This window comes from Sinocyclocheilus rhinocerous, unplaced genomic scaffold (genome assembly GCF_001515625.1).
Source record: "Sinocyclocheilus rhinocerous isolate Xijiao unplaced genomic scaffold, SAMN03320098_v1.1 scaffold1386, whole genome shotgun sequence".
In the NCBI taxonomy this organism is placed as follows: Eukaryota; Metazoa; Chordata; class Actinopteri; order Cypriniformes; family Cyprinidae; genus Sinocyclocheilus; species Sinocyclocheilus rhinocerous.
In genome coordinates, this window is record NW_015660628.1 from 1,372,476 (window position 1) to 1,382,952 (window position 10,477).

General features: G+C 41.8%; 2 protein-coding genes across 2 annotated transcripts; both read right to left on the bottom strand.

Annotated features, from left to right (window-relative positions):
* Window positions 1–224: 224 nt before the first annotated feature.
* On the bottom strand, window positions 225–3,069 carry actb1 (actin, beta 1). Its single transcript, XM_016534610.1, has 5 exons — window positions 2,926–3,069; window positions 2,155–2,394; window positions 1,388–1,826; window positions 1,115–1,296; window positions 225–872 (listed from the first exon to the last, which is right to left on the bottom strand). The coding sequence occupies exons 1-5, from the start codon at window positions 3,046–3,048 to the stop codon at window positions 729–731; spliced, it is 1,128 nt and encodes a 375-aa protein (XP_016390096.1). The 5' UTR covers window positions 3,049–3,069; the 3' UTR covers window positions 225–728.
* Window positions 3,070–3,801: 732 nt separating this feature from the next.
* On the bottom strand, window positions 3,802–7,141 carry LOC107725374 (actin, cytoplasmic 1). Its single transcript, XM_016534611.1, has 6 exons — window positions 7,045–7,141; window positions 5,975–6,099; window positions 5,204–5,443; window positions 4,437–4,875; window positions 4,156–4,337; window positions 3,802–4,070 (listed from the first exon to the last, which is right to left on the bottom strand). The coding sequence occupies exons 2-6, from the start codon at window positions 6,095–6,097 to the stop codon at window positions 3,927–3,929; spliced, it is 1,128 nt and encodes a 375-aa protein (XP_016390097.1). The 5' UTR covers window positions 6,098–6,099; window positions 7,045–7,141; the 3' UTR covers window positions 3,802–3,926.
* Between the last annotated feature and the right edge of the window lie 3,336 nt (window positions 7,142–10,477).

Consider the following 10,477-nt stretch of genomic DNA (forward strand, 5'->3'; position numbering starts at 1 on the left):
TTTGTAAAAATCGACGCGTTTCAAAAAGGCGGGGCATAGAGAAACAATAATGTACAGTATGTGGAAAATAGTGTTTTTTTTTTAAACCGCATAAACACATTTCATTACACCAAATAATGTTCTTTTTTTTTTTTTAGCAACGTTATATGACCCCTCTAAAATGTTTGAATTCAACAAGTTCAAAACCTGAGAAAGTGCTTTGACAACTGAAGACCTAGACAGTGTGTGGTTTTACATGTGCACGTTTTATTTGGGTTTACTCGTCAGTGTACAGAGACACCCTGGCTTACATACGCAAGGGATGTCCCTCATTCACATACCCTAGGGGAGTCCTGCAAGATATTCACGTTTAAAAGGTAAAGCTTTCCCTGTCATTGCAACAATAACAAACTGGGCCAAGTTTAAGGCTGAAGTACAAAAAAAATATATATATATTTGCAGCGAGTACATAATTTATAAACACTATAACAAAGGTCATGTATGCCCACAGTGATGAGGGCGAAGTGGTAGACGCTTCTGGAATGACTAAAAGAAGAAATGTACATTGAAGTCCTCTCGGGGAAAGCTCTTCCCCCTGTAAGACAACTACCTCCCTTTCCAGTTTTCGCATCCTGAGTCAATGCGCCATACAGAGCAGAAGCCATGCTGATGTCATCTTGTTTGAGAGGTTTAGATTGGTCGTTCGATTGAATCCTACTGCATGGCCATTTATGTGGCAACAGTTCCGTTTAGAAGCACTTCCTGTGGACGATGGAAGGGCCAGACTCATCGTACTCCTGCTTGCTGATCCACATCTGCTGGAAGGTGGACAGGGAGGCCAGGATGGAGCCACCAATCCAGACTGAGTATTTGCGCTCAGGGGGAGCAATGATCTACAAGAGGATAGCTGGCCAATCAGAGCACACCTAGCTTTTCAGAAGGATGAGCTTTGTAAAAAGAGGCGTTTAAGAAAGGTGGAGCATAGAGGAGAAACAATGTAGTGCGGAAAATAATGTTGTTTTACCTTAAAGGGGTCATATGATGCGATTTCATTTTTTCCTTTCTCTTTAGTAAAAAAAAAAAAAAAAAAAAAAAAAAAAAACAAACAAAAAAAAAAAACTAAAAGGTGCATCACCTTGATCTTCATGGTGGAAGGAGCAAGGGAGGTGATCTCCTTCTGCATACGGTCAGCAATGCCAGGGTACATGGTGGTACCTCCAGACAGCACGGTGTTGGCATACAGGTCTTTACGGATGTCCACGTCACACTTCATGATGGAGTTGAAGGTAGTCTCATGGATACCGCAAGATTCCATACCTGTATGAAAGAAACAAAAAGGTTAAATCTCAATGATTCGGCAATACGGCACACAAAACCTTTGCATTTTAATGCACAGCATAAAACTCACCCAGGAAGGAAGGCTGGAAGAGAGCCTCAGGGCAACGGAAACGCTCATTGCCGATGGTGATGACCTGCCCATCAGGCAGCTCGTAGCTCTTCTCCAGGGAGGAAGAGGAGGCCGCGGTTCCCATCTCCTGCTCAAAGTCGAGGGCCACGTAGCACAGCTTCTCCTTGATGTCACGGACAATTTCTCTCTCGGCCGTGGTGGTGAAGCTGTAGCCACGCTCGGTCAGGATCTTCATCAGGTAGTCGGTCAGGTCACGACCAGCCAGATCCAAACGCAGGATGGCGTGGGGAAGAGCATAACCCTCGTAGATGGGCACGGTGTGGGTCACACCATCACCGGAGTCCATCACGATACCGGTAGTACGACCAGAAGCATACAGGGAGAGCACAGCCTGGATGGCCACATACATGGCAGGGGTGTTGAAGGTCTCAAACATGATCTGTAGAAAAATTTATAGAATCAGATATCTCTTGACGTATTCCACGAATACACATTTGAACCAAAAGGCACTGCATGGTTAAGGGAGCAAAGCCTCCTTGGCACACCATGCTATAACTTCTCGCACTCAAGATGGGGTTAGAAAAGTAAAGTGTTAGAGAAGCTACCATGCAGGAAATACATTTCAAAAAGGGATAAACCTTTTGAACCTCCTATCAGGATATCATGGCAGAGGACAGAGAGCCTGAGAGGAAATGGATAGAAAGGAAGTGAATAAAGAGGAAAGGGACAAGAGCAGTAGGATTCATATGATGATTTGACAGACGCACCTGTGTCATCTTCTCCCTGTTGGCTTTGGGATTGAGGGGAGCCTCTGTCAGCAGGACAGGGTGCTCCTCAGGGGCAACACGCAGCTCATTGTAGAAAGTGTGGTGCCAGATCTTCTCCATATCATCCCAGTTGGTCACAATACCGTGCTCAATGGGATATTTAAGGGTCAGGATACCTCTCTTGCTCTGAGCCTCATCTCCCACATAGGAATCCTTCTGTCCCATGCCAACCATCACTCCCTGGAGGAAAGAGGAGTTTAAAGATTAGGCACCAAGCCACTCAGCAATGAGGATATACAAAGAACAAGTAATATTCAGAATCAATATGTAAAATGGGTTTAAAAGACCATTATGATTCAGAACTTCAATTAGCACTGCATTAACAGTATTCGATGAAAACAAACTTAACTGAATGGTGATGCTACGGTCTTCTGTAGAGCGCTCTTTAAAAGCAACTTTATAATTGATGAACTTGCAAAACTGACACTTATTGAACCGAATTAAAATCAACATTGAACTACATTTAGCTGTAGAGTTGCTGTACGCCTGAAGTTGTGGTTTAAGTTTTTCAAAATTAACAATTTGCTGTATATTATGGTGAAGCTGCTTTGCAAATGTGTTTTGTATTAAATACTATGCAAGTATAACTTGACATTCAAAAGAATAAACGGTAACGTTAATAGTAACAAAATATCTTCTAGGCTTTTGATGACAGACATTAACATTTAATAAACTGTCGTCAGGGAATTAAAAAGTTACTAAGTTATATACCTGATGCCTGGGTCGGCCAACAATGGAGGGGAAGACAGCACGAGGGGCATCATCTCCAGCAAAACCGGCTTTGCACATACCGGAGCCGTTGTCAACGACCAGGGCAGCGATTTCCTCATCCATGGCTGTAAAAAAAAAAAAGCTAAATTGTTAATGCAATCGGCAGTATCTCTCTTGTAAGCGGTGGTGTCTGACGCTTTTGACGACTGGCCAGTAGGCGGCGCAAAGGCGCAGGGATGAAACCAAGCGGTTTGAGACAAAGGAAGTGGTAAGGCAGTCTCACTATTGCCTTATATGGCAATAAGTTCGAGCAGCTCAATGCCGCCGATTCATCGCGTGGAATCAGACCAACGGACGCGACCACTCCCCGTTTCAAAGGCCGAGATAAGCGCTTTACCAGACGAACGCCATCATGATCCCGATGCTTGCTAAATTAACCTTTATCAAGTGGCTATGAAGTGCAGGCGTTTCAGCACACGAGTGCTGCAATCATATTTAGTGACTGAACGACAAGCCTGTTAAATTCCATTACAGCGTAACTTCACAGTCTTGAATAAGAAACGTTCAATCTTTTAAACGTTTAGACCTCTTGAACGGATCAAACGGCTCAGATGGAAGAGATGCCGGTTACGGTGTTATAGTAGCCACACCCACCATTCAAACTGCGAACACTACTCCACTAAATCCACATTTAATTGCATTATATTAATCAATTAAAGCACTTTACACCCAAAAGAATAGATTAAGCCCCTCGGTTTACAGAAAAAAAGCTTTAACGTTAAATCCGTCCAGCTAAGAAAGCTAAAAAGCTATCGGTTGATACCACTGAGAGGTAAAAAAAAAAAAACCCCTATAAGACAACTACCTCCCTTTCCAGTTTCCGCATCCCGAGTCAATGTGCCAAACAGAGCAGAAGCCATGCTGATGTCATCTTGTTCGAGAGGTTTAGGTTGGTCGTTTGAATCCTACTGCATGGCCATTTATGGTGGCAACAGTTCTGTTTAGAAGCACTTTCTGTGGACAATGGAAGGGCCAGACTCATCGTACTCCTGCTTACTGATCCACATCTGCTGGAAGGTGGACAGGGAGGCCAGGATGGAGCCACCAATCCAGACTGAGTATTTGCGCTCAGGGGGAGCAATGATCTACAAGAGAAAAGACAATGTTAGCCCACCATAATCATTGCAAGCAAAGACGCAACTAGAGACAAAAACAGCAAAGGTGCATCACCTTGATCTTCATGGTGGAAGGAGCAAGGGAAGTGATCTCCTTCTGCATACGGTCAGCAATGCCAGGGTACATGGTGGTACCTCCAGACAGCACTGTGTTGGCATACAGGTCCTTACGGATGTCCACATCACACTTCATGATTGAGTTGAAGGTGGTCTCATGGATACCGCAAGATTCCATACCTGCATGAAGTAAACAATGTTAATAACCATAGTAAATTCAGTGATACAGAGAAAGAACACACAAAATCCTCGCATTTTAATGCGCAGCATGAAACTCACCCAGGAAGGAAGGCTGGAAGAGAGCCTCAGGGCAACGGAAACGCTCATTGCCGATGGTGATGACCTGCCCATCAGGCAGCTCGTAGCTCTTCTCCAGGGAGGAAGAGGAGGCCGCGGTTCCCATCTCCTGCTCAAAGTCGAGGGCCACGTAGCACAGCTTCTCCTTGATGTCACGGACAATTTCTCTCTCGGCCGTGGTGGTGAAGCTGTAGCCACGCTCGGTCAGGATCTTCATCAGGTAGTCGGTCAGGTCACGACCAGCCAGATCCAAACGCAGGATGGCGTGGGGAAGAGCATAACCCTCGTAGATGGGCACGGTGTGGGTCACACCATCACCGGAGTCCATCACGATACCGGTAGTACGACCAGAAGCATACAGGGAGAGCACAGCCTGGATGGCCACATACATGGCAGGGGTGTTGAAGGTCTCAAACATGATCTGTAGAAAAATTTATAGAATCAGATATCTCTTGACGTATTCCACGAATACACATTTGAACCAAAAGGCACTGCATGGTTAAGGGAGCAAAGCCTCCTTGGCACACCATGCTATAACTTCTCGCACTCAAGATGGGGTTAGAAAAGTAAAGTGTTAGAGAAGCTACCATGCAGGAAATACATTTCAAAAAGGGATAAACCTTTTGAACCTCCTATCAGGATATCATGGCAGAGGACAGAGAGCCTGAGAGGAAATGGATAGAAAGGAAGTGAATAAAGAGGAAAGGGACAAGAGCAGTAGGATTCATATGATGATTTGACAGACGCACCTGTGTCATCTTCTCCCTGTTGGCTTTGGGATTGAGGGGAGCCTCTGTCAGCAGGACAGGGTGCTCCTCAGGGGCAACACGCAGCTCATTGTAGAAAGTGTGGTGCCAGATCTTCTCCATATCATCCCAGTTGGTCACAATACCGTGCTCAATGGGATATTTAAGGGTCAGGATACCTCTCTTGCTCTGAGCCTCATCTCCCACATAGGAATCCTTCTGTCCCATGCCAACCATCACTCCCTGGAGGAAAGAGGAGTTTAAAGATTAGGCACCAAGCCACTCAGCAATGAGGATATACAAAGAACAAGTAATATTCAGAATCAATATGTAAAATGGGTTTAAAAGACCATTATGATTCAGAACTTCAATTAGCACTGCATTAACAGTATTCGATGAAAACAAACTTAACTGAATGGTGATGCTACGGTCTTCTGTAGAGCGCTCTTTAAAAGCAACTTTATAATTGATGAACTTGCAAAACTGACACTTATTGAACCGAATTAAAATCAACATTGAACTACATTTAGCTGTAGAGTTGCTGTACGCCTGAAGTTGTGGTTTAAGTTTTTCAAAATTAACAATTTGCTGTATATTATGGTGAAGCTGCTTTGCAAATGTGTTTTGTATTAAATACTATGCAAGTATAACTTGACATTCAAAAGAATAAACGGTAACGTTAATAGTAACAAAATATCTTCTAGGCTTTTGATGACAGACATTAACATTTAATAAACTGTCGTCAGGGAATTAAAAAGTTACTAAGTTATATACCTGATGCCTGGGTCGGCCAACAATGGAGGGGAAGACAGCACGAGGGGCATCATCTCCAGCAAAACCGGCTTTGCACATACCGGAGCCGTTGTCAACGACCAGGGCAGCGATTTCCTCATCCATGGCTGTAAAAAAAAAAAAGCTAAATTGTTAATGCAATCGGCAGTATCTCTCTTGTAAGCGGTGGTGTCTGACGCTTTTGACGACTGGCCAGTAGGCGGCGCAAAGGCGCAGGGATGAAACCAAGCGGTTTGAGACAAAGGAAGTGGTAAGGCAGTCTCACTATTGCCTTATATGGCAATAAGTTCGAGCAGCTCAATGCCGCCGATTCATCGCGTGGAATCAGACCAACGGACGCGACCACTCCCCGTTTCAAAGGCCGAGATAAGCGCTTTACCAGACGAACGCCATCATGATCCCGATGCTTGCTAAATTAACCTTTATCAAGTGGCTATGAAGTGCAGGCGTTTCAGCACACGAGTGCTGCAATCATATTTAGTGACTGAACGACAAGCCTGTTAAATTCCATTACAGCGTAACTTCACAGTCTTGAATAAGAAACGTTCAATCTTTTAAACGTTTAGACCTCTTGAACGGATCAAACGGCTCAGATGGAAGAGATGCCGGTTACGGTGTTATAGTAGCCACACCCACCATTCAAACTGCGAACACTACTCCACTAAATCCACATTTAATTGCATTATATTAATCAATTAAAGCACTTTACACCCAAAAGAATAGATTAAGCCCCTCGGTTTACAGAAAAAAAGCTTTAACGTTAAATCCGTCCAGCTAAGAAAGCTAAAAAGCTATCGGTTGATACCACTGAGAGGTAAAAAAAAAAAAAGGTGTAACTCGACGTTAGCCTTCAAAATTAGAGCTGTAAAACCCACAGTAAAATTACACTGTTTACTCCAATTGCATTCAGAATTAAAACTCAAGTCGCATACCAATATATAATTGTTACTCTACGTAACTTCAGCAATAATAAACTAACTTTCAACCAGCGTCATTTGAAGTACTAATATAATACTGAACACCATTTATTAGTGATATAAAGCCAGTCTCACCTGTGTATTAGTAGGTTATTGTGAACAAGGGGTGTGAAGACCTTCTCAGTGTGCACTGAAAACTCACAATACTATGCGTGAGGTGGGTCACAGTTTTATACCCGGCGCTGCGGCCGGCTCCTTCCATATAAGGTAAACTTTCGGCATCGAGCAATCTGATTGGCCAGCCGTCGTCCACTTGGCGAGTTCCAAGCTAGTTGCTTGAAATTCAAGTTCTGAATTGAAATAATGTATGGCAAGGCTAATCAAGCAGGCAAATGTATTTGAAAAAGAAAGACAGGAAAAGTAATTTAATTCCACACAGCTATATATATGTATTACTGAGTAAAAAATATTTTAATTTGGCATGGGACGCAGTGACATTATCTTGCGATTCAGTGTAGAATGCTGGACTGCTAAGGTGGCTTTTTACTTTGCTATACATTTTACATAGCGACTGAATAATGTAGATCGCTTACTAGGTCACTGAACCTCTAGCAATGGATCAAATACATTTAAATAAGCCTTTAATCAGGTTGCAGAAACGACAGAGAACACTGCAGCCTACTGCGACATACTGTTCTTGTTTTAATACATTTTTAAAAATCATTATACATTATTTGTATTTTAATGTATGTCATGCACTATAAATGACCATAATGCAGTAGTCTATAAGCGAGTCATCATTATTGGTAAAACAGAGCATTATTTGATCATATAGACTGAGCTGCTTACTTTCCAAATTTTTTTGACAATCTAGTTCAAAGCGATTCATTCAGCATTAGTTCATAAAAGGACATTTATTGTTCTATGCAAGTAACTCATTTTATTAGGTCAGTTTGTATTAGATGAACTACGTGGGCGTGGCTCCCATTTAAAGTACAGATATTTCTCATGACCTTTGTAAGTTCGACAGTAAATCAGTATTAAAACGTATTAATCTGTCATCTGTTGCACTGTTTCACGTAATCACAGGTTGCTTTTGTGCACAATGCTTTGGATCAGTTTGCCGTTTGCAATGCTGTGAATGTAAAAAGCTTGCAGGCTACGGATGCTTCAGGAGTCATTCAGAAATGAATGAAATGTTGACGATTTCTTATTCAGACCTATGTGTCCTGTATACATCGTGGCTCGGAAGTGTATAAGATCAACTGATTTTTAAATATTTTAGCTTATCGGGTTGTCTGCAAAGCAAGGGATACAAAACAATGGCATGCTGCTAGCCTGAACCGGACACTTCCTGTCAACCCGGCTTTTGCGTAATACGTCATAACCGATTACGTGTCACGCTGCTGCATTAGACCCTGTTTTTATACAGTCTATGATTAGACCATGCATTAGATTAGAAAAATCTTGGGGTTGGGAGTGCTCACATGTTACATGCTTTGTTACTTTGCATAAAAAAAATAATATTCATATTTCAAATAGCAGTATGCATCTTAAGTGTTTTCTAAATGTTAAATGCGGCCGTTTTGAAACCCAAATTTCCCTGGGTAACTATAGTTAACATTCAGCATTTAAAGTAAAACTGTGATAACGTGGTATTAGCCTCAAATGTAATCAAAAACTTTTTTTTTTAATCATTCTGAAATCTTCTTATACTACTTAAATGAGACCCCATATTCATTTACTATGATGTTACAGTGGAATCTTTGTGAGTTTATAGGCTATATTTTGTTCCATAAGTGATAATCACTATTATATGTGTGCTGCCTTCAGCATGGGCAATCTGAGACAGGTGGCAACATGTCTTGACTCGGGTGCTTTGCATTGACTTATAAATGTGGAATTGAAAAGACAACAAAATTGTGTTTTATGTTATTGAAGTATTCAGGAGCCAGTTATATTGAAGCATCGGTGTGTCACTGCAGTGAAGCGTTTGGTCAACAGTCTAGTGTGTGATTTATCTAGTGACGAAAGTGGCTTGTCATTAAGAGATGGTTGGAATGATTCTTCTAACAGTAGTGGCACCCATACACCCGCCCAACCCAACCAAGCATGTGCCTATAGGCATGCAACTGTATTAATATTGAGTTTTGACTATCTATGTACCGGTTTCCACAGTGAACTCAACAGTGTAATCTTACTATTATACTATAGCTCAATGAGCCATAAAGGATAGATAAGCTTAGTCACAGAGGTGAATGAGTCATTGTTACAGTCTATTGCTACATAATTTTTCACGAAGCGCTTCACATTCCTAATGTATGGAATAGGTACAGCATTCGGTCTCTACGGGGTGTGTGAGTATCAGCTTGATGTTTAGGGTGTGAGAGTCTGTGACTCCAATGGTTGTAACATATATACGTGTTTATGATGGTGTTTTATCTGTTTTGAAACCTGCATTGTTTCTCTCATCAGCAGAATACTGTAGCCCTTATAAGGATGTTTCAAACAGAAAGAGGAAGAGGAAGAGAGATAGACGACTTAAAGTCTTACACCCACAGCACACTGTGACAATTCTGAGAGGAAGTCGCAGGAGCCTATATCAGAAAGGAAATATAAAGTAAGCCAAACTTAATTTAGGCTACTCTTGGAAATAAGTGCAGCGTATAAACTGTGTGGTAAGCTTGTAAAGGGCGATTGTTCATTCATTTATTAGTTTAAGCAGATGTTTTGACATATGGCCATGTTTATTGTGATGGAGTGTACCAACACACACACAGCAACCAGAAATGAAATGTTTTCTTCCATATAGCCATTTACAGAGTTCAAACATGTCACACTGCTCAATATAAAGGAAATGAAATAACCTTTGTGTTGTGTATTGTTTACAGAGGCACTATGTTCAGGGCCCCTTTAAGAGATATTCAGCCAATCTCCTTATAAGGCAATCTCTGGATGAGTCACATGGTATAGTACTTTGGAACGCCAAGGCGAAGTCACATGACTCCTTAAAGCGGAAATTAGAACCAGAAATGAAATGTTTTCTTCCATATAGCCATTTACAGAGTTCAAACATGTCACACTGCCCAATATAAAGGAAATGAAATAACCTTTGTGTTGTGTATTGTTTACAGAGGCACTATGTTCAGGGCCCCTTTAAGAGATATTCAGCCAATCTCCTTATAAGGCAATCTCTGGATGAGTCACATGGTATAGTACTTTGGAACGCCAAGGCGAAGTCACATGACTCCTTAAAGCGGAAATTAGAACTTAGAGGGATTGGGACTCTCTGCTTCTCTTCTCCTGTCATTGCATTTGTTCAGAAAGATTATTTTTCTTTTTAAAGCATTGTTGTGCCTCTTTACTGTATTTAATATAGGAGAATGGAAGTACACAATAAGATTAAATACAAAAACACTATAATTGACCTATTGACTGTCTCCACCCATCAGACCTAAAGTACCCTATATGGAAACACTGCAGGTAACACACACTCATGCTAAAGATCAGATGGGATGGACTGGTGGATGCTGCACTCTTTAAGCAATGGGGACAGGTAGACTCCCAA

Coding starts and splice junctions, on each gene's coding strand:
- actb1 (XM_016534610.1), bottom strand. CDS start 3,048: ATGGATGAGGAAATCGCTGCCCTGGTCGTTGACAACGGCTCCGGTATG. Junction 1,297..1,387: donor CTTCCAGCCTTCCTTCCTGG/GTGAGTTTTATG, acceptor TCTTTCATACAG/GTATGGAATCTTGCGGTATC. Junction 873..1,114: donor CTTCCACCATGAAGATCAAG/GTGATGCACCTT, acceptor ATCCTCTTGTAG/ATCATTGCTCCCCCTGAGCG.
- LOC107725374 (XM_016534611.1), bottom strand. CDS start 6,097: ATGGATGAGGAAATCGCTGCCCTGGTCGTTGACAACGGCTCCGGTATG. Junction 5,444..5,974: donor TTGGCCGACCCAGGCATCAG/GTATATAACTTA, acceptor TCTTTCCTCCAG/GGAGTGATGGTTGGCATGGG. Junction 4,071..4,155: donor CTTCCACCATGAAGATCAAG/GTGATGCACCTT, acceptor TTTCTCTTGTAG/ATCATTGCTCCCCCTGAGCG.